This window comes from Anarrhichthys ocellatus, unplaced genomic scaffold, assembly GCF_004355925.1.
Source record: "Anarrhichthys ocellatus isolate YVR2014 unplaced genomic scaffold, GSC_Weel_1.0 scaffold55, whole genome shotgun sequence".
NCBI lineage: Eukaryota > Metazoa > Chordata > Actinopteri > Perciformes > Anarhichadidae > Anarrhichthys > Anarrhichthys ocellatus.
The window spans coordinates 1240087-1262764 of record NW_022280085.1 but is presented as its reverse complement, the minus strand read 5'-3'; the positions used below and the strand labels follow the sequence as shown (position 1 = coordinate 1262764).

At 45.0% G+C, this 22678-nt stretch overlaps 4 protein-coding genes across 7 annotated transcripts in view; 1 reads left to right on the top strand and 3 right to left on the bottom strand.

The window, feature by feature from the left end:
• Positions 1–760: 760 nt before the first annotated feature.
• On the bottom strand, positions 761–5447 carry mfsd6l (major facilitator superfamily domain containing 6-like). 2 transcript variants are annotated; one of them, XM_031870998.1, is made up of 2 exons: positions 5374–5447; positions 761–3409 (listed from the first exon to the last, which is right to left on the bottom strand). In XM_031870998.1, exon 2 carries the CDS (start codon positions 3348–3350, stop codon positions 1506–1508), a length of 1845 nt encoding a protein of 614 aa, XP_031726858.1. In that variant the 5' UTR covers positions 3351–3409; positions 5374–5447; the 3' UTR covers positions 761–1505. The 2 variants fall into 2 exon arrangements, with proteins under 2 accessions (XP_031726858.1, XP_031726857.1); XM_031870997.1 differs by lacking the exon at positions 5374–5447 and adding an exon at positions 4182–4331.
• On the bottom strand, positions 4485–9248 carry LOC116396296 (phosphoinositide 3-kinase regulatory subunit 6). The gene is given in 13 exon segments (XM_075447390.1): positions 4485–5529; positions 5624–5724; positions 5846–5898; positions 5985–6075; positions 6160–6233; positions 6352–6442; positions 6444–6598; positions 6689–6836; positions 7540–7723; positions 7813–7867; positions 8450–8783; positions 8853–8944; positions 9060–9248. Coding segments are annotated over 13 exon segments (1527 nt in total). The 5' UTR covers positions 9076–9248; the 3' UTR covers positions 4485–5396.
• An 80-nt stretch (positions 9249–9328) lies between these two features.
• Positions 9329–18975, bottom strand: LOC116396401 (phosphoinositide 3-kinase regulatory subunit 5-like). 3 transcript variants are annotated; one of them, XM_031870995.1, is made up of 18 exons: positions 18842–18975; positions 16320–16437; positions 15007–15107; positions 14836–14904; positions 14619–14757; positions 14259–14328; positions 13681–13858; positions 13426–13597; positions 13262–13330; positions 12330–13159; positions 11894–12019; positions 11328–11453; positions 11144–11237; positions 10922–10998; positions 10739–10832; positions 10568–10650; positions 10332–10450; positions 9329–9949 (listed from the first exon to the last, which is right to left on the bottom strand). In XM_031870995.1, the coding sequence occupies exons 2-18, from the start codon at positions 16429–16431 to the stop codon at positions 9802–9804; spliced, it is 2607 nt and encodes an 868-aa protein (XP_031726855.1). In that variant the 5' UTR covers positions 16432–16437; positions 18842–18975; the 3' UTR covers positions 9329–9801. The 3 variants fall into 3 exon arrangements, with proteins under 3 accessions (XP_031726855.1, XP_031726854.1, XP_031726853.1); XM_031870994.1 differs by having other exon boundaries at positions 16320–16434; XM_031870993.1 differs by lacking the exon at positions 18842–18975 and having other exon boundaries at positions 16320–16581.
• A 910-nt stretch (positions 18976–19885) lies between these two features.
• Positions 19886–22678, top strand: part of ntn1b (netrin 1b) — a 41876-nt gene continuing 39083 nt past the window's right edge. The window contains exons 1-2 of the mRNA XM_031870935.1: positions 19886–20158; positions 20345–21390. Of these exons, the coding sequence (XP_031726795.1) occupies positions 20376–21390 (1015 nt within the window). The 5' untranslated portion in view covers positions 19886–20158; positions 20345–20375. The remainder of the gene's footprint in view (positions 20159–20344; positions 21391–22678) is intronic.

The window sequence follows — 22678 nt, the reverse complement described above, 5'->3', positions numbered from 1 at the left end:
CATTTGAACAGTGGAGGGAGAAGTATTCAGATAATTTACTGAAGTAAAAAAAAAACAGCACTCTGTGAAGTGTCTAAGTATTATGAGCACAATGTACATGTTCCCTGTTGGTGTTTATATATTAAATACGAGGATTAAAATGACCATTAATGTGCATGTTGCACGGCTGGAGATGTTTTCAGCTTGGAGACGATGGTTTTTCCAGCTGATCCAAGAAGCTTTTTGAATAGTTTATATAACTTAAGAAGTAGAGTTTTCTCAACACATACAGGGGACACTTTATGTAAATTGATGGTTATTCACTGGACGGGAAGAGTATAATAAAATTGTAATCTTAAAAGTAACTTAAAGGTGTCAGACAAATGTAGTGGAGTAAAAAGTACAATGTTTGCCTCCGAGATGTATGTGGAGCAGGAGTGGTGAATTACATCAAATGTACGAATGTGCACTTATGTGTACTTAAGTTCAGTGTTTGAGACATTCCACCACTGCATTTGACGACTACTCGTAAGTGAATTTGTTTCCCGAGCAGGGTAAACGTATATGGAATCAAATCAGGGACCCAACAGGTTTTAATAAACAGACATCTGCCATTATAACGGTCTGCTGCTCTCTAACCGCTCTACAACCACACTGTCCACAGGAGAATGGAGCTGCCTTTCACCAGGACGATGGGGGGGGGGGGGGGCAATGAGTCTGCAGGTATTTCTCTGGAATCACATGATTCGGATCAACCATGAAGAGTATCTATTTATTTCAACTACTGGAGAGGAGCTAATGCTGGAGTCACAGATGCTACTCTTCACTAACAGGTTGAAGACTTTCAAATACAACAGAGACATACAGAAGCTCTGTGGAGGAAAGAAAACGACACATTTAATTCACATTTTGCATTTTTTTTTAACTTGAGACAACGCGTCAGAAAAATAAACTCACTTTGGAAATGCAGATTAGACGAACACGTCACAGCTTCATGACACCAGAATCTTACGACACAGTTTTAATGTGCTGAGCTCCCTGCAGTTAAACAACCCTTGGTTAATAGTATCATCAGTTCACACAGAGTCCAAACAGAGTCCAAACCCCCCCCCCCACAGTGGAGGACGACAGAGACTTTAGCTGTAGATAAACAGACTGTGTGGGTGTGGTGGAACAGGAGGCCATCCTAGTCCAGCCTCACCTTGTGCACACCTCTGGTGTTTACACTCAACAGAAAGAGGCTCAGTGTTTCTGTTGAGTCCTTCTGCCCGCCCTTCATTCTGCTTCTTTGTTTGCTTTAGAATAAACTAAATCGCTCATGGTAACGTTCATTTGTGAAGGCTCAGGTGGCACAGAGATGAATCCTCGAGTCCATCAGAACAGCTGATGAATCTTATGAGCACTGATGAGAGTTAAATATATCATGAATATATTATTTCCACACTGATAGAAATTATTCTATGTAAATGCATTCTATGTAGGCTACTGCACTCTCTGAAGCGTCCTTTACTCTCACACTGCAGAGGTTAATGGTTTATCCTCCGTCCATAGTTGTTGTTGCTGCTGCGGCTTCTGTCGTCATCCATCGCTCTTTCCAGCCAGTCTCTCTCCTGGTCAGACTCGGAGTCGCTGGCTTCGCTCGCATCCGCCGCCAAAAGCCGAGAGTAGTTGATCCTGCGCTGGCGGGGGGCACTCCACTGGAGCAGAGGCAGGCACGCGCACCACGCCATCAGGCCCACCGCCGCTCCTCTGAACAGCCACGTGAGCCCGAACCTCTGGGCCACGAAGCCTCCGGCGAAGCTCCCCAGCCCGTTTCCCAGCTGCAGAGAGAGTGCAACGTAGACCCTCCTCACGCTCCTCTCGGCCCCCGGCGGGGCCACATCCTCGCACTGGACCCTCACGGCCCACCAGAGGGCCCCGCCGCTGAAGCAGCTCAACACCTGGGCGGGCGCCGCGGCCCACGGCCCCCAGAGGAAGGAGTAATAGAAGCACTGCAAGCCGAGACTCGCGGCTGCAACGACGAGCACCTGTCCCGAGCTGGGGAGTTTGGAAAACCGGCCGGCCAGCAGAGGGAAGACGGCCTGCGAGACATGGGCGACGGCTAGAGACATCCCCATGTGCAGCTCGTTGCTCCCGTGGTCCTGCATCTGCCACAGGAGGAAGTTGTCCACGGCGGACCCCGCCACCCCGGCAAGCAGGGCGGTGATGGCGCAGAGCAGTGCGCGGGGGGAGCCGTGCACCAGCCGCACGGCCTTGAGGAGCCCGTTGGCCCGGTCTCGCTTTTTGTTCAGGTAGAGGGGGAGGTACGCAGCCACAGGGAGGGCCGCGGCTGCCAGGGCGGCGTAGCAGTAGAAGTGCACCGCGCTCCTGGAGACCCCGCCAGCTACGAGGCAGCTCAGCCTGCTAACCAGCAAGCCCGCTCCCCCGACCCCACACGCCGCCCCGAGCAGACCCCACACCCCGGTGCTGCCGTAGCGGTCTGAGGCATCGGCGGAGTCCAGATACTCATACAGGCCGTCGTCTGCGGTCCACTCCAGAGGGGCTGACGCGCACTCCCACACCAACACGATGATGAGTGTCAGGAAGAAGAGCCAGTGTTGAGGGTCCATCGCCTTCAGGCTGCCCAGAAAGTCAAAACGCCTCTCCTTTTCCCCCGTCTTTTCCTCCGTCTTCCTTTCTCCAAGCTGCTCTTCTGACCCCGAGCTGTACTTTGACCTCTTACTCCTCACTGGAGCTGCCGAAGAGGTGGTGGGGTGCTGCATAAAGGAGCCGCCGACCTCCGGTTCTCCAGCACTGTCGTTGACCACCACTGATGCATTCAATGCTGGCAGCTGAGGATGGGAATGATTATGATGAGAATGATGATGATGATGAAGTGCGGTTTTAGTATCGGAAAGTGTCTTCGCAGTTGAAGTGACCCCGGACTGGGAGACGGGAGCCGTGTTGGTGTGAGTTCTAGCTGAGGGTACGGAGGGTGCAACGCTGCTCCCGAGCAGGTCTCCACCCAGACTTTGGGTCGGCCCGCCACGCGGATCAGACACGTTACAGCTGCCGGCCTGCGGGCGCACGTCCGTCGGCAGGACGAGCAGCAGGACCAGAGCCGCCGCTGCCGAGCACACGAGAGAGCCGTTTATCACCACGCGCCTCTTGTCGTAGTGCTTGGAGAGCAGGTTCGCCACGGGGCTCCACACCAGCGACACGAGGTGCTTGGTGCCCATGACGACGCCCGTCATCGCGGGGGACAGACCCAGCTGTCGGAAGTACAGGGTGAGGAAGGGGAGCAGGCAGGCTCTGGCGCACGAGCACAGGAAGTTGAAGGCGCTGGCCAGAGCGAGGGCCCGCCGGATGTCGATCTGCTTGGTCCTCTTCATGGTCGGAGGCTCACGGTCTCACTTGGTGGGTTTCACATGGAGCCCCTGGTGGGTTTAAACTGGGAGACGGAGAGACAGAATACAGGAAACACAGCACATCAGAGTAATCAATACTTGGCCTTAAATGCAATTTGTTTTCTATCAATAAATGTTCTTTCTAGGGCTACAATTATTGTCTTCATCAATAAACCTGTTAATTATTTTTCATTGAATCGATCCGTCTATGAAATGACTTCCCAGATTCCTACAGGCGACGCCTTCAGATGTCAAAACCAAGAACATGTTTAATTCACAACGCTGTGTGACACAGAGATGCAGCACATCTTCATTTTTCATAAAAGGTTTGGCACTTTTTCACTATTTTTGCTTGAGAATTGAACGGATTGTCAGAGTAGCTGCAGTTACACGATGCACTTTGGAGCTATCTGCACTTAAAAAAGTGAAAGCATGAAAGAGCCAATGAACAAAGACTGAGGATACAGATATTCCCAAAACCCAAACCACAGTCATCCTAGTTCAGTCTATTGTTTTTTTCAAAACAAATGATAAGTTATTGCATAGATTGAAAATGAAATGTAATTATTACATTTCATTTTATTATAGACACAATACAGTACTAATTAAAATACATATATAATATAATAAATGCATTAAGTTGTATGTTTCCCAAAAGTCCAATGAATATTCTTAACTTTAAAATGCGGAAACATGCAGAGAAAACAAGGAACAAGGCGGCGCATACGTTAACACCTGCTACAAAATGCAACTGTTCCCTGCAGCGTATGACGATGTGGAGTCCACGTCACATCAACTTTGTACAAACTAATTTACCTTTTGAACTCTGCCCCTTTGTTGGCTTCTCCAAAACTTTTCTACCGGTCACCTTCCACCTCAAACTCCGGCATTAGATCCACGTTTTGGTCTCTTTTGTGTTTTGAGCAGCGGACACCTGTTACCTTCTGGACGGTGAGCGCACTCAACTGTGTGCGAGTTTACACCTGGAGAGCCAGTCGCGCGACCACAGCGCCCCCTAACGGTGCGGATGCCTCTGTGCACCGCAGAGAGAGAGAGAGAGAGAGAGAGAGAGAGAGAGAGCGAGCGCGCGCACTGGAACACAATCTAAAAAAGAGAAGACGTGCAGCGTGGTGCATTTCCAGGTGTGAGAGAAAAGAGCACATTCATGTCAACAACTTTCCCATGTGCAAATAAAAGCCACTTATTCAGTCGATAGATAGTATATTCACCACGTTTTCAAATTCAGCACACATCGTCTTCATCCTTATATGCGTTTCCTCGTTTCAAACAGAGAACTTGTAACAGCAAATGTGTGATTTTAATGAACTCAGCAAATTCATTCCCCTAATTACTACAGGCTGTGTAATAAAACACATAATAATACAGCTTCCAAACACACAGGCTTCAACAATGCATGCATGACTTCCAATGATTTAATCAGTGGTGGGTGAAGTATAAAGATATTTTACTTGAGTGAAAGTACGGATGTGTTAACAGCAAAATATACTGTTCTGTGTATAGTGTATATTATTGAAATATTATGATTATACAGATGCATTTTTAGTGTTCTCAAGGTTATAATTTGAACAACTGTACTCTTTAGTTTAGTTTAGTGCATCGTGTTTTATCAACCGTATCATTTATTTTACAAGTAAAAACTTAATCTGAAAAGTAACTATTTGTGAAATAAATGTAGTGGAGTAAAAGAGAAGCACCCACCCTCTGGTTCCCCTTCAACTAAACACTGTTGGCTCTGTTGTCGTTGTTTGCACTGTTAGCGCTGTCAGCACCGTTAGCTGCTAGCCGCCGACTCAGCCGTCGCCATGTTGAGAGCCGTGTGGAGGCAACAGATATACTCCAAATTTTGTATTAAGCACCTTTAAGGATGTGTTTTGTTCTAGTATTATAACTAGTTTACAAGTATAAAAACATTTGATAAACTTAGATTTTGAAACACACTTTGGTTTTCATAGAGCATTATATACAGCAGCATGCATTATCTGCACACCTGAAGTAGACAGCTCGCATCTCTCAGGGGGTCACACCAGTGAAGGTGTTGATTGGCAGGTACAGGACTTTGTCTAGATATTTACTGAACAGCAGCTCTTGGTCGGAACTGGACCCGATGCTGCATCCTGGTTTCAAGCACGGAGAAATTACTACCCTGTAGAGAGGAATGACATTACATTGTACCACTTTCAATCTGTATAAGGTGCAGAGATAACGTAAAACAGAAATGCTGCGGCGTTGTAGATGACCTTTGAACATCAGTGTACGTACTGCGGGAGTCCTTGTCCAGACACACAGAGAGGGTTCGATGCTGCAGCGCCTTGATGCTGATGTTCTGGGTTTGGATTGTCTATAATCAAAACAGAACAGGTTTAGAAAGCTGCTTTAAATGTTCACTTACAATATAAATATGACTGAAACTTGTAATAATATCTATATATGTTCCTAAGAAAAAGTGATTAACTTCTTACTGTGTTGTTTCCTGGGTTCACACTGTGAAACTCGACAGTAAGGTGATCTTTGCCTACACAGAGTGACAATGGATTATTCATTGCATGACTTTCATTGACATAAATCTGTGAGCTATGAATATAAATGCAAAAGGTTAACCTGATGTTACAGCTGCCGGCTCTGATGTAATCACCACGCCACACGTCATGGGTGCTTCTCCCTTTGCAACTTGTCGTTTGCTTAAAGAGATCTGTTGCGGATTTTCATATCCTGCTGTTGATGCAAATACTAAATAGAAAGTATTCATAGTGGCTGATAATAGTTAGGAATGTACCTCTGTGTAACTGACTGAGATGACCGACCCAAAGACTGCCACTGTCGACTTCTTTCGGCGTACACCGGGCTCCTCTGTCAAAGACATCTCGCTTTAACCATATAATGTTTGCACAGTCATGGCAGTATCTATACACACACACACGCACACACTCGCACACACACACGCACAGAAAGAGATTCAAAAACATACTTGTGGATTTTTTTTTAAGGTGTCTGAACTCTGGGATGTCGACCTCCAGGTGGGCCACAAACACCTCCTCCACCACATCACAGCTGGAGCGGGTCATCAAAACACATACTGGAGTTAGTCAAAGTAGAAACTTTTGTTTGTCTGTTCGACTCACATAGATCCTCTTCGTCTTTCCACAAGTGGAAGTTGATCTTAGGATAAAGCATTGCAGTGCTGAACACAGAACTGTGATTGAGCTCGGTTTGTTCTGAGAAAACAGGGTGAGGGTTAACACGGCAACCCTGTCACGATCTCTAATACCAATGGGTGCTCCAACAGCAGAGCAAATAATACACACCTTCTTTAGAGGCAGTCAAGATGTCTCTGTATATGTGTTGTAGTCTGTTCACATAGTTTGCACGACCACCTGCACCATGCTTCACACTCTTCTCCACGGCTAGAACCACTTCCTGGAAATACGTCTTCACCATATGTTCCCCTAAAGCCTAAATTACACAAAAGACACAGTCTGATTAAAAAGAAAAACAATGAGAAATATTGGTACAGATAAATATATGATTTTTTTATGTAGTTCAGTGAGAAATTTTCCCCATGCAAGCATCTATCAGCAAGAGTCTACAGCCGTGCTAGCTGTGAGACTGCACAGCAGTGCTTTGACATAAATGCTAACACTAGCATGGCAAAGTGCTCACAGTGACAATGCTAACATCCTAATGTTCAGCAGGTATAATGTTTACCATGTTCACTGTCTTAGTTTAGCGTGTTAGCATGCTTTTTGGTATTGCACTAGCTTTCTGCTAATTGACACTCAAGTGCAACTGAGGCTGAGTGAGCCAGGGGATCACTAAAGCCAATAGGATCCATCCTCTGGGAACCATGAATGTCTTTACAAAGGTTTGTGCAAATCGATCACGGAGATGTTGAGATATTTATCAAGATAAGTGAACATTTTGACATGCTGGTGGTGTTAGATGAAATGTAAAGTAAGGGGATCACCAAAGTGTCCAGTTCATTCTTCTGGGGACCATGAATACAGCATTTTAATGGCAGTTTGAAAAATAGATGTTGAGATATGTGAGCTGTTCAATCAAATGACTGGCATTACCATCCCTATAACCATCACTTCTAGCATGGCTAAAAAAAATATCCTTCTTACTTTGACCAAAACATCTTCATAAACTTGCTTACCTCCAGAGCCTGAGCCAACCTGGAGCTTTGGCAGGTCGTCCCCAGTCCCGTCTGCAGCGCATGCAGCACCATATTTCTCTTCAAAGTTGACGTGTCCCTGAGAAAGCTGGACGCCTCCAAGTGTGTTCTCACTGCTGCTTCCAGTGGAGCAGAAAACACAGCTGGGTCAGCAAGCACAAACACCCTGGAGGAAATCAGCCAACAGGGAAGGAACAGTTTAGCCAGTGTTAAACTTTTGAGACAAGTTGATTGACATTCAAACGACATACTCACTTTTCCTGCAAGGTGAAAAGCTCATTCTTCAAGTTTTGCTCTCTCTCTAAGGAGCCTGATGATGGAAGGATTAGTCTGTCAAGAGTTTTTTTTATTTTGCATCATACTAAATCAGATGTGTTAATAGCTCAACACAAGTTGTGTGAATTCCCAACACACTAATGTGTCTATACAAGGACCACGCATGTTGTGTTACTTTTAACACGACAGTGTTGAGAGTTTTTTACATTACAGTCATTTAGCAGACGCTTTTATCCAAAGCGACTTACAATTCAGAGTCTATCACGCTTCTACACCGTAGGCACAGCTACAGGAGCAATTTTGGGGTTAAGTGGCCATGCGACTAGCAGAGCCGGAGCCGGGGATTGAACCGCCGATCCTCTGATTGAAAGACGGCCCAGCCACAGTAGCGCCAGTTTTAACACAAGTTAAGCGTGAGTAGAGATGTTGTAGTAGCGATGTGATTGGTCAATGGTTTAACAGATGGTGTGTGTGTTCAATGTGTCTGCTTGGTAATAACCTTATATACAGTAGGTAATAACACAAACATTGGGCCAGCCATCAACACATTTGTATTAAGAGTGTTGTCTGTGGTCGTTTTCAGCTTTCTGTACACGTGTGCATTGATGCATGATACCTGGTGTGGTCATTTCCATCTTGATGCTCCTCAGAGTGCTCAGGGCCACAGCAGAGTAAGGAGACGGTAATATCAGCAGTTTCATCATGCACTCATACACCGTCTGGTAAACACTGGTAGGAATCATGACACCTGACTGGAAAGGTAAGTACAGAAATAGCAAAACAACAAGACAGAAAAAACTACTGATAATGCACAATCTGTCTGTTTGTCTGTGCTGTTATACTCGTTTTGTCTTAATCTGCATGTTTCCAACTGTAACAAGCGCTTCCAGCTTCTTATAAAGACTCCATCGTATCAGACCTGCAGAACCAGAGTAGTTTGCTTTATATTGTAGGATATGTAGTGTACATATAGTTTATATTTGCCTTTAAGTGCCTCATATTCCCTCAGTTATAGCTACCTTTCTCCCCGCGCTTTGGCCGCTCATCTCTTTCAGAAGAGCCTGGACGGTTTTGTACACGCTGGACTCCACAGTGGAGAGAGCTACGCTAGCTAGAAATGAAGATCATACATGTTATTGTTTTAATAAACACATTCTACTACACCAAGTGTTAACCAGTTAAACAAGTTTGGCTCACAGTCATTTTGACAAAAAGAAAACACTTACTGGTACGGTCAACCATCATTCTGCTCTTCAGGGTCTCAGGATAGCTGTGATTTCAGCACCGTGTGCTCCCAACAAGATGGAACACTGAAAGACAGTCTGCCGTATTCACCTTTTCAACAGATTTAATGTTCTGTTAAATGTTCTCCGCTGCTGCAATCTTTGGGGGAAGTTATCAATGGCATGTAGTTGTTACAGTGTGAGTGAGACCGGGTGTGAGTGACTCATAGGAGGAAGTGTCTTAACCGGGAAAACAAAGAATAAACAGAAGAGACTGAAGTGTGATTTTATTAGTTGTGTGATATAAACCTATTTTCTGAAAAAAAATGTAAAAAGTACAACAACAAAAAACAACATGTTTTCATCACTATCACTTCAAAAATAAATAGATTATTTTACACTTTTTTTAAAAGTATTTGACTCTGTCATCAACAGAACGTACACAGTAGTAATCATGGAATTCGTTTTATGCTACTGGCAGCAGATGAGTGATGTAAACCCTGCTAGGGAAGATAAGAAAAAAAACAGTCACACACTCCATCCATCAAAATGTGGCACACCTTGACATCAGCTACAGGATAAACCTGATATACATTTACATATGTAGGGAAATACATGTCACCCTTATTACAAGTTCTGTTTGTTCTCTGCACCTTGTTCACTATCTATTCAGTATGTAAAGTCTGCGTCCCGCGTTGCTTTGGTTCAAACAAGCCGGGATTCGTTCAGCGCGGTACAAAGTGTGTCAGGGATACGAGGCCGAGAAAGAGGTGACGGGGAGGCAGAGCAGGGAGCAGTAGGACGGGTGCAGGGGCTGGACTTGGCCAGGTGAGGGCTTGTAGGACCTCCAGTCTGAACTGCTTCCTGGTTTACAGCACAGAGACACCTCGCACCTGCAGAAGAGAAGAGACAGCATCACTGCATGTGGGTCTGATAAGTGCATGCACGTGCTGTGACTCTAACTTTAGGGGAAACGCAGTAACGGGAAGTTATTAAGTACATTCAAATATGTATTATGTCAGTTTATACATTTACTTCACCACATTTATTTGGATTGAAGGAAAGACAGCAGTGATGATGCTGATAATGTTAATGTCAACTCTGATAATGATTCCGCGACAGCCCTAATAGTTCCAAAAATATCAAACTATTGCTTTGAGTAGGAGTTTGAATTTAGGACATTCATTGTAAGGGGGTATCTTCACATTGTCGTGTTGGATCTTTTACTCAAGTAAAGGTTTGATGATGTGATACTCAGTGATGATGCACTTGTACCTGGTGACACTTTGGATGAACTTCTTCTCGTCCTGATCCAGACACACGGCGAAAGTTGTCCCGTCCTCTCCACCGTCCACCTGCACCTTGTCCACCTTCACCTCTGATATGGAGATGTGCTGCCAGGGGGAGGGAGGGAGGGGGAGGGGAGGGAGGGAGAGGAAGTGTGAGGAGACTGCGTTCCGAAGGGAGAGTGTGCATGAGACTATGTTTAATGTTTGATTTCAACCCTTCACCTGGTTGTAGCCCTTTTTCGACTTGGAGCTCTGCCTCTTCAGCACTTCTGTCATTGTCAGCTGCAGACTTTCTATTCTTGTATCTGGACAGACAAGATTCAACGTGCTTAGACAAAAAATAAATCAATTGCTGGCACACAGTTAAAAGCCTTGACTTTCCCTGTCACACACCTAGCTGCTCCGGTTTCCAGCAGGCTTTGTAAAGATTTATCGATGTGCAAACCACCTCCGTCTGGATCCACTGACTCCTCCCGCTAACAGCCACCTGTAGGCGGGTGTAGACGAGAAGTGTGTACAAATAGCTCATGCTGCGTTATTGTCTGTGTTCTGTGGGAGTCAAAGCAGGAAGCATACCTTGTTGTAGGCAACGCTGAGTGTTAAAGGGACAGCCTCCCGTTCTTCATCAATCCCAAACCTTTTGCTGGCAGAACCTACGAAAAGACACATTAGACTATGTGTGTGTGTGTGTGTGTGTGTGTGTGTGTGTGTGTGTGTGTGTGTGTGTGTGTGTGTGCGCGCACACGTGTCTTTATGCTGTTGTGGTTGTCTGAGTGTATCTGTCAGAGTGTGACTCACCCATGGCCTTAACCGCTCTGGTTCCAGCAGTGTGCCCGAGCTCCAGAGAGTGAATAAACACTTCCCTTCTCTTCTCTCCTCCAGCCAGGGTCAACTGTGTAGGGGAAGAAAACAAAAACAAAAAATCAGGTGTGTGTGTGTGTGTGTGTGTTTGTCTGTGTGTGTGTGTGCGTGCTCTTCTCACCTCAGCCTGGTAGAGCTGCACCAGAACCGGCTGGTCTGCATGTCGACAGTAATAAAGCACCAGGTCAGCCAGCAGGGGGAGAGTCTCCACGCTGCTCACTGACTCATCGCCGTCCTTACAGGCAGTCTGGCTCATAGAGAACACACGTGTGGCTTTCAGACAAGGTGAAGACAATCCTGAAGTGGTAAAATATCACCTTTGTGTGCGGTTAGATTTCAACATAATAATTAATCATCATTAGTCTAATCAAGTGTCTTCGGGCGAATAGAATCATACTAGTGTGTCTCTTGCTACAACAACAGAATAAGGTCAAGGGCTTTCTTGTGTCAATCGTATTGTATTTAAATATAGATGTATTTTGGCATTGGAGATGATTCTTTGTTAATAACTCACCAACGTTCCACTTTATGGGACTGTACGGAACTTATTCGGGCTAGTAGGGGGACTGAATCTCATATTATTACAATAAACCTCACAGTGGTCCAAAAGCTGTTGTTACGTGAGCTGCTCTCTTGACTCATTATGTGACGCATGGACCAGACAAAAGGTGCCACTGTGGGAGGTACCTGACAAAGGACGTCAGAGGACAGGCTGAGCAGACTGAGGACGTTCTGCTCGTACCAGGGGTCCATCATGCCCAACATCTGGGCTATGTCATTGGTGCTGTCCTCCAGCACACTGCCGTTAGACTCCTGTCAGAATGAAAGAATAAAAGGTGGTAATGCTGACTTATTGCAGCAAATATGATGGCTTACCCTTCATTAATTACTCTATTAATGACTCACCAGCCAGGGATTTTTTTCAATTTCTTGCAACCTAAATGTTGCTTTAATGAATGCTTTATAACTGACCGATAAAACCTGATAAAGCCATTACAAAGGCTGCTTTATTAGAAAGTTGTACTGCATCTATGAATGCATAGAAATTGTAAATATATATATATATATATATGTATATGCACACACACATACAGGTGTAAGCGGCAGAGACAGATGTTCTCACCACAGAGGCAGCAGCTCTGGTTGAACTTCCTATCGGCCCTTCGGTTGGTGTGTGTCCTCCTCCCGTGCTTCCCGTAGTTCTCCTTTTGGTTGGAACAAAGTAAAACTGCAGCTTGCATGTCTTGGTGAGTCGGGGACATTTACTCTCTTTCTGCTGCAGGTCGCTGTACGCCCTGGCCAGCCTGCCAGCTTCTTTGTCACCTCCAAACACCACCACTTTGACCAGCGTGGGCACCTCCACCGCATCGAAGTCGTCCCAGCTCAGGATGGGCCTCCTGCGGACGCACATGTGCTTCCGGGGGGACAGGGGATCCTTGTCTAGAGGGTGGACTTGTCTGGACAGGGACCTGGAGTTTTTAAACTCTCTTTGAACGTCTTTGGTAGAATCACCACGGTGGCCCAAACTCTGGACCCGGCGGCAAATGCTTGGGCTGCGGGGGGCATTGAAAAACATGGAGATGCGCTCTACGCCTAGGATGGATCTGGACTTCTTTTTGGGTTTCTTTCTAAGCTTCGGTTGGCTATCCGGTCCTCCCACTGTGTCCTCGTGCGTCGTGTCCACGCTGACATCACTTTCCACGCCTGATGAGGCAGACGGCGTGGAGAGCGCAGAACAGCTGGAGGAGAGAGAGTAGCCGGAGTCCCTCGAGGACGAGGACGCGGTGGAGACCCGGTTGCTCTGAAACTCATGGTCCACTTTGTCTCCCTCCGCCTCGTCTTCCTCATCCACACTGGTGTCGATGTTATCATCCTCATCCATTTCGGTTTTAGGGAAACAGTCTGGAGGTGAGTCCAGGTCGGACTCGATGGAGAGAATGTCGTTCAAAACATCTGCATGAATGTAAAGGAGATGAGAGAGCAGAGAGGTTTGTGCAGTTAAAGATAAATATCTGCTAAATAATGCAGGAGAGTTGTTCAAACTCAACTAATTACCAAAGTTGTTGTTTTCCCAGGAGCATGTGTGACATTTGGGGAAGGGCAGCATGAAAGTCTTAACAGCCCCTAATGAGAGGAAGTCACATTCAGGTTAAGGAAGCACTAACAATCTTGAAAAGATCCCACATTCATCAACCTCATGCTCACATTATTGGTCTTACCAGTATCTGTGCAGCCATTATTAAGAGCAGGAACAGCAAGGCTGTCTCTGAGCCTCTCCATGCTGAGCAGTAGAGCTTGTCTAGCTGTCCTGGGATCTTCCGTAGAGGCTGCCGTCTCCATGCAGTCGGTCACTGCCTCCGCGAGCTGTGCCAGCTCCTCGGGCCGCTTCGTCTGGAGGAACATCAGGCAGTTTGTTTTAGGGAGAAACTAGAAAGACAGAATAAAGAGGAAGCATGCATCCCAAGGTCGGTCACCTGCAGGGCAGTGTGGAGCGCCCGCTGGTCGCGGCTGGCGCCCAGAGCAGCCTGAAAGCTGTGCAGAATGAGGACGATGGTGGCGTCTCTGCTGGAGTGCTGGGTGCTGCTCAGCTGCTCTGAGACGGACTGGACCTCTGGAGGGACGTGCTCATCTGGGTTCACCAACAGCACCGTGCTGATAAGATACACGCACACATACGCCGTCACATACAAGGAGATCTCACTCAAGATTCAAATGTTCACTCCTAAAAAAAGCTGTTGAGTTTGAAGTGCAATGAGGAAGTTTAAAGAGTTCACCCAAAAATCTGAAAAATACATATTTTTCCTCTCGCCTTTAGTGCTATTAAGAGTACCATCTAGTCCCATTATATAGGAGTTATATCCCATTACATACGGCCAATATCCCCCAAACTAGGCAACTCACATCAAAACAATCCATATGGATAAATAGCACCACAGATGAGAGGAAAAATTATGTGTTTTTTGATTTTTGGGGACAACTTCCTCTTTAACATGTTTGGAAATAACAGCCATATTTAGCTTATTTTAATAGCTGTCGATAGCTATGAACTTACATGGTTTTGGGGCAGTGAATCTCAGGGGAAATACCCTGCTCGGTCCGAACCAGTCTTTGAAATGAAATTCCTAAAACAAAAGTACAACAGCGGTATTTAGTATTAGTTAGTGGGTAAACACTGCCCCCTTATGATCACACTGATAGATGAAGAATGCCCCCAAATGTACCAACACAGCCCTGTCAGAAGTACCACCCCATCAACGCCACCAGACATGTTATCAAGGTGACTGACTATATACATGCAAAAACCTTTAACGTAGAAGTATTCACTAGTTTAAACTTTCGATACTGGACAGAAAACAGCGAGGTGACGTTGGGCCCATTTCCTTTGCAACTGCATTGAGAGCGTCAGCGCTACCTGGTGCTCTGAGCTCCTTCTGGATGATTTTCAGCAGGCGTTTACTGGCAGAGCTGCAAGGCTCCGGCCAGGCCAGGAAACTGTGGAACAACAGGTAGGCCTCCTGCAGCACGCCGCAGTCCGGAGCCACATGAGGAGCCTGAGGAGAAACCAGACGTAAACCAGGTTAAATAAGAAACGGAATAAGAGTCTGTGCTTTTTTCTGACACCCACTCACTTTGAGGAGGGTGGAAGAGAACAGGAGCGTGAGGGGCACCACCAGTTCATACCGACACTGCTCGAGCACCTGTAAAAAAAGATAGGAAAAGAAATCACGAGATAAAACACGCCGTCACTTCTCGTTTCCCATTGAACATCTTTGGAAGAATGATGTTTTTCAGCTCTTGACCTCTGTTGTTTTCCTCAGTATTTTCTGTAGAAGGATGAGGAAGTTGTGGGGATCTCTCTTCACAAGTTCCTCCAAACACCAGCGGTTTATGCACAGCCCAGCTGATCAGAAAGACAGAAACACAGAATGCTTATTTCTCCTTTTAGGTTTGATCCTAACAACAGGCAGTAAACACGCTGTTTAGACGCAAATGTTCACGACTAATATTCAGAGAAGGAAAACTAAATGATTACGTTACTGTCCCTTGTTGCCAAAGGTCTGAATGAAGTCTTTCAACATGATACTCCTCCATACTGTCTGTCACTCCTCCTTCTGTGTGTCACCACTTTCAATTCCCGTTTGTCTCTATAAGGACAGTATGTTCCTGAAGGGTTCGCCAGGGTGCGTGTTGTAAAGATTTAAAGCGAGAAACTACAGGCAAAAATATTTGTTTTCATGCACTGACCGATTTTGAGATTTTGGGCTATTGGACTAATGGAAAGAAAACATTCAAAATACACATTGACATGTTTTTTACTACACTTTGTCTATTTGCGTTTGTAGATTTATCCTAAATTCACCAAACGTTATTATTAGATAACGCCCCATTTGCATATTTTCCATGAAATTTTAGAAAACTTGTACTACAAAAAATTATTGTCTTAACGTAAGTAATCACCTGGGGAAGTTTCATGGTGATATCTATGAGTTTAATGTTTTTACACGATTCACCTCTAGCATCATACATACAATAGTTTTTTCTCCGACTCTGAGCCAGAAATCTCCGCTTCAGCAGCACAAACATACACCAAACTTTCCAGTTTCACTTGTTATAGAACATTATAAACGTATACATAATGCAACATTTTTTATGTTGTGGCTGTTAAGAGTATTTTCTGATTTATAGAGTGATACAAAGAGATACCAAAAATTCCCCTCAGTCCAAACCTTTGATTCTAACATGTCAACAAAATGGAACAATAATTTTAAATCCTGTCTTTACCCAATTTATACATTTCTGTTCTGGAAACGTATGCAAATTAGCACATATCTCATAAGATAATGCATCATTTAGATAATTGAAACTACATTTTCAGAAAACTAGCTGTACAAAAAATAATTGTCTTAAAGCCAGTAATCAACTGGGGAAGTTTAAAGGTGATATTAGTTAAGGTTTTTACACTATTCATGTACAAATTGGATCTAACATATCGTCTGTACTTTTCGCCTGCTGTATGTTTCTGATGTGAATTGATGACCCAAGTCAAGTCACATTTCCAGCACTGATTTTGTTTTGCGTTGCCCCTAAAGGCAGGTGTGGGATCGGGTCTCACCGTTCCAGAGTTGTTTGTCAGGAGTGTCGAGGCCCAGGCCACTGAGGCAGCGCTCAAGGACATGCTGGATGCGATCCTCCGTGCACGAGCTCTGCTCCATTTTCGGCATCATCTTCTGCTGAGGCATCGCAACATCCACAGAAAAACACAGGAGATGAACCAGCAGGGAAGTCCCAAAGTAAAAACAAGAATCACACCCTATTATTGTGTTCCGGTAAACCAATATATTGTGTCTCTTAATTAGTCCAAACTTCCTGTTACTGCTGTTGCCAAGTCTTTATAATCATTATTGTTCCTCCGCGGAGACAACCAAACAGAGTTCCAAACACAAATGTCCACAGCAGAGACGTCAGGACATGAAATACAGCGTGCCACTTCCTACTGAAAGCGGTGAGTCACAGACTGTGTGAGCAGACCGGAGATGAGCTGGTCGAAAACAGCAGCCACAACTTCTTCTTCTTCGTCTCTATTTCTACTTCATTCTTAAAATCAGCTGCTGAAAAACCCACATTCCATATGACTCAAGGCAGGATGGAAATGAATCTTGTCGAAGGACAACTTCCCATTTCATCCTTATTCCTCTTCTAAACGAGCAAAGACACAAGTGTGGGTGTTTCATAGTAAAGTCTGTAAAGTCAAAGTAAAAGAATCGTGCAAAAGACACACATTCCTGGAAATTTGCTTACTATAAATGAAATGACAACTGTGGTTATAGGGTTCATACGCATTTGAAGACAAACAACTAAAACCACACTGACCGCACAGAGAAACAATAACGTCTCATTGAGGCAAGGCCTGTTTCAATGACTATTGTGATTCATTTAAAAAGAAATAAATAAATAAGACTGCCATGAGATATCTCTGTTGATGAGAAAAAAAATATTTTCCTCATAAGTATATTCGACTTCCAGGATGTCGATGTGCATACGGAAGCTGCAATTGTGCCCAGCTGTGGAACGATGTGTCGCTGTGACCAGTGTTGAATAATGTGTGTAGTGACACAACTGGAAAACTGGGGGGTCACCTGCGCCGGTCAAAACAGGAAAAGGCCTTCCGGGAAGCACTGATGCAACGTTAAGAAGGGACAGAGGGAGAAACTGCTTCTTGACTAGTTGAAATATATTCAATGAAGAGTGTGTGCACTGTATTGTAGAGCAGTAGTAGCCCTTTATATTGATTTTCAACTGGGTTAATAAACACTAATAACTATATTAAAGTGGGCATTGTTACAATTTACTGTCAGTGGTGGGTTGCTTTGGTCAAGTTTAGCATTTGTAAGAATGTTTCAACCATTTATCCATTAATTAAGCTAAGTATTTAACTAACTGCTTCAACAGGTTTATTTATTACTTCAGGTTAACTATTTTAACTGTTTGGGCAAAACTTAAGGCTAACCTAACTGTTTCAACCGTTTTAGCCGTTTCTTTTAGCTCTCTATTTCAACATCTTGTCCATTACTTTTTACCTGTTTCAACAGTTTTAGCTATTATTTTAGGCTAACTGTTTCGACTATTTTATCCAGTACTTCAAGCTAGCAATTTAAACTGCTCCTCCAGTACTTTTAGCCATATATTTCAGCTCTTTAATGTTGTCTATTCATTTTAGCTAACTATTTCAATTGTTTATTCAGTACTTTGAGCTAACAATTTGAAATGTTTAGCTAGTTAGCTAATTCCTAGTTTTTGCTCGCTGTCAAAACATGTAGCATTAGAGCTCAGCAGTTCCAGCTGACTCATATGTGGATATTCTTTTACCATATTTGTTGTATTTGAAACTGCAGAAGTAACTTAAATTCACCTTACAAAAAACACTAGCTGGGGTTATCTAATAACAGGCTATAAGTGATGCTATTCAGCCAAGGTTTTTGTGACAGTCTAACAGTAAAATAAGTTCAAGCTTGTGAACTGCAAAGCATGACATGATTATATTCACATACTGCATATTAAAGCATGAGGACAAGCATATTTGCAGTAGGAGCGCAGAGAGCAGCTCTGTACTCTAGGGTTACTTGCATATCCAGCTTTTGTAAGCAGGTCAATTCAATCAATTGTTTACTGAGGAAGCAGGTGTTACACCATTGTATGTTGTCAGGCTATATTGTTCAGCCATGCAAAGCCTATACTGCCACAATACAAACTCTCATCTCTCATTGGTTCTCTTAAAACATTAAGATTTAAATGTGAGTGTTGCTTTAATTGCCCAATTGGAGGGAGGACCATCTTTAAAATATTTAGCCGAACAAACTTGATGTAATTCTGAATGCACCGTTAATAGCCTTCAGCAGCTTTTAAAAGAAGGGGAACAGGAAATCTGCAGAGCTTGAATGACTTTGCAGTTAGATGTGATGGAAGTTGTGCAACAGAGGCGTGTTCCTATACTAGAAAGAGAGGAAATGGTCAAAATACCGCCAACCTGAGACAAGCATGGATGAGACATGCGATACAGATACATGGAACGTACTGTAAACATGTTGAGGCGCAAAAAGAGATTGAAAATGATGAAGTACGAGCCATAAATCTTACCTATATCTGCAGTTATTAGCGTCTTAGATCAATCCCAGATCAACACACCAGCAGCAGAGGGGAAACAATACAGAGACCACATCCTCCTGCGTTGGTGCTTCTCAAAAATAGACCCTCCGACAGTCAGAGTCAGAGAGCGTGTGCTGCAAAACAGGAACTGAATGAATCTGGTTAAAATGCTGTAAGCAAATCTACTAGTGTCGTGGGAGGAGTCTTTTTACATGACATACCTCGTTTGTTTAGAGCAACACACCTGGTCATGGATTTGATGGCGCAGGCTATCAGTTTATGTTTTAATATTTCACTCTGTTTTGAGAAAATAAAAGCTAGAAGTAAACTAGTATTCATGCAAAATGTCCCAGATGTTTATAGTGAGCTGCTGTTTCGGCGTATTGTCTGTTCCACAGACACCTCGTGTTTGTTTGTCTCTGACGTTCATCACCGCTGATGGCAACAACTGGCAAAATATGTAAATGTGCAAATGCAAAGCGAAGCTTGTGTATTTTCACAGGCAGTGTGCTCAGAACAGCTTTTCTACTGTTCATACCCACACAGTTGGTTGAATTGAAATGAGAGTTTACATTAATGGTTGAAACCAGTTAAAAACGTTCAGCCCACATCATTATGGAAAATAACAATGACTTCATGACTTTTAAGGGCCAGTCAATGGTTCACAGTATTTACTTTCCCCTTGTTCAGATTGACAGCTTGCCTCTCTGGATATACAACAAGATGTTTGTGCAACACCTTGACTTCCTCCTGCACATTCTGCAGAAATGTGACCTATTTATTGGCTGCACAATGCAGATGCCACGCGTTTAATGCCACTACTTAAAAATCACAAGATTCCATTGCATCATAATTATCTGTATTGGTCGCCTAAAATGTTGACTAGTGTACCTTTTTTTTAACATGTAGTGTCAACAACCCGCCGGAAGATGTCGCCGCTCTCTCTCTCCCTCCGCAGAGACACTCAAAAAGGCTCCGACTCCTCTCCTCCAGACGAGGGGAACCCCTTTCCCCCTGCTATAACAGAGAGGGGAATGGGACAGACAGAGATAGAGGTGGGCAGAGGTGTGACTGAGAGGACAGGCAGAGGGACACTCGGAGCCAGCTGGGCTTTTGCCATTTCTTATTTATATTTAGGGAATATCAAAGAAGGGTGTGGGGGGGAGGTGAAAGGCTGAAGAACTATAGCGGCAGTTTTTTTTTGGCGTGCGTAAACGGGATAGGTTGTTCTCCACATTCTTAGGAGTTGCGCTTCACTTTCAGACTGAGCGGTTTATTTGGAGGCAGTGTCCTGGGTTTCTCTGCCTCGTAAGAATATTTCATTCACATTTCAATTTGTTACACGCTGCGCTAGTGCGTCCAAGTTTCCCAAATCTCTCAGAGCATCATTTGTCGTAACTGTTTTATACTTGTCTGGATTCTGCCTTTATCCTTGTTAATTCTAGTGTTATTAACTCTGGTTGTTTTGTTGTTGTTGTCTCCATCACATCTCAGCGCGCGGGTCCCCTGCGGTGCACGGATTACAATGCAAAGGATTTTGGAGGTTTGGGTCACCTTGGTGACGGTCACGGCGCTGACCGAGGGGGTCTTCGGAGGGTACGGGCTGAGCATGTTTGCCGCGCAGTCCTCCCCGCCGGACCCGTGCTACGACGAGAACGCCAACCCTCGGAGGTGCATCCCGGACTTCGTCAACTCCGCTTTCGGCAAGGACGTGCGCGTGTCCAGCACCTGCGGCGGCCCCGCCGCCAGGTACTGCGTGGTGGCCGAGAAGGAAGAGGAGCGGACGAGGGACTGTCACACGTGCGACGCCGCGGACCCCAAGAAGTCCCATCCACCCGCGTACCTGACGGACCTCAACAACCCGCACAACCTCACGTGCTGGCAGTCGGAGAACTACGCGCAGTTCCCGCAGAACGTCACGCTCACCCTGTCGCTGGGCAAGAAGTTCGAGGTGACCTACGTGAGCCTGCAGTTCTGCTCGCCTCGACCCGAGTCGATGGCCATCTACAAGTCCATGGACTACGGAAAGACGTGGGTGCCGTTCCAGTACTACTCGACCCAGTGCAAGAAAATGTACAACAGGCAGAACAAGGCCGCGATCACCAAGCAGAACGAGCAAGAGGCCATCTGCACGGACTCCCACACGGACATGCACCCTCTGACGGGCGGGCTCATCGCCTTCAGCACCCTGGACGGCAGGCCGTCGGCGCACGACTTCGACAACTCCCCTGTGCTGCAGGACTGGGTGACGGCCACCGACATCAAGGTGATCTTCAGCCGGCTGCACACGTTCGGAGACGAGAACGAGGACGACTCCGAGCTGGCCCGCGACTCCTACTTTTACGCCGTGTCTGACCTGCAGGTCGGGGGACGGTGCAAGTGCAACGGGCACGCGTCGAAGTGCGTCAAGGACAGAGAGGGGAACCTGGTGTGCGAGTGCAAGCACAACACGGCGGGACCGGAGTGCGACAGGTGCAAGCCCTTCCACTACGACCGGCCGTGGCAGCGCGCCACGGCGCGGGAGGCCAACGAGTGCGTCGGTAAGTGTCCCGTCACTGTGGAATTGTTTTTTTTTACTCTTAAAAATCTGTTGTTGAGTAATTATATTATTCGATATCTGAAAATAAAATAGGCAGCAGCATGATGTTCATTCGTTAATGGGGAGTTGATATATTTACTTTATTTCTTACCGCCAATGAATTTAAGATATACAGCTCTCGCTTAAAATTATAACGTTGTTGATTTTGCTCCACGAAAATGTTTGCGGCACAGATTAATATGATGGTGTAATTAATATGATTGTGGCTAAATGAATCATCTTAGTTGAGGCATAGAGAGAGAGAGAAGAAGGCCTCGAGCTGAAATCCCACAACCTAAACGGTGAAAGAACCATCAAGAATATTAAAATCAAAAGACTATGAATTATATATTTCAACTTAATTAAATTGATGAAAATAGTAAGTCGAAAACCAACCTGTCTGCTTGCTGGTATTCTTACAACTTTTAATTTGACCAAAATAAAGTAAACTACTTACATGAATTTACACAAAATACATAATTTAAATGTAAAGAGATTTCATATTATTTAGGAATAAATAAACTGCAAAATTGTTAAAGTAAATTGCAGAATTCAGCTATTGTATTTTGTAAGAGAAATGTAATTGTATATTTATCAAAATCAGATCGGCCTCTTCAAGTGCACACAATTCAGTTCACTTATTATAGACATTGTTCAAAATAAAGGTCCGAGGCTATATTTCCTGCATGCCGAGAAAGAATAAGAAAACCTAAGTGTTGTTTCCATCTCTCAGAAGCTCAATGTTTTGTCCAGAAGCCTTAACAAATGCGTGCACTTTGTTGACCCCCTGATTTTTATCAACGTCCAGCAGAAAAGAAAGGGCCGGAAGTGGTTTCAACAAAGTGCGCCTGTGCCAATGCGTAATTGCGTTTTGACCTGCGCTTCTGACTGTAGTAGCGCTAACAGGAGAGGAAACATTGCGGCTGCGGAGATAGACTGCAGGGGCGTGTTGTGCTTCCATAAGCAGGTGCTATTACAGATTGGACCACCGATTAAGGCGGTTTTATTGACATTTTTGGCACGTAGAGTATAAACTGCCACTTTAGAGCCAGTAAACTATTCACGGAGGACAAAGCCAGAGGTAATTTGAAGTTTTTTTATTTTATTCTAGCAGCACTACCGAGCGAGTGTATTTGCTGTGATGCTTATTTTCAACAGAGGAGGGGGGGCTTATATCAACAGCTCAACACCCCCCCCCCCCCCCCCCCCCCCCCCCCCCCACCCCGCCCACCACACACCCCGACACTGCC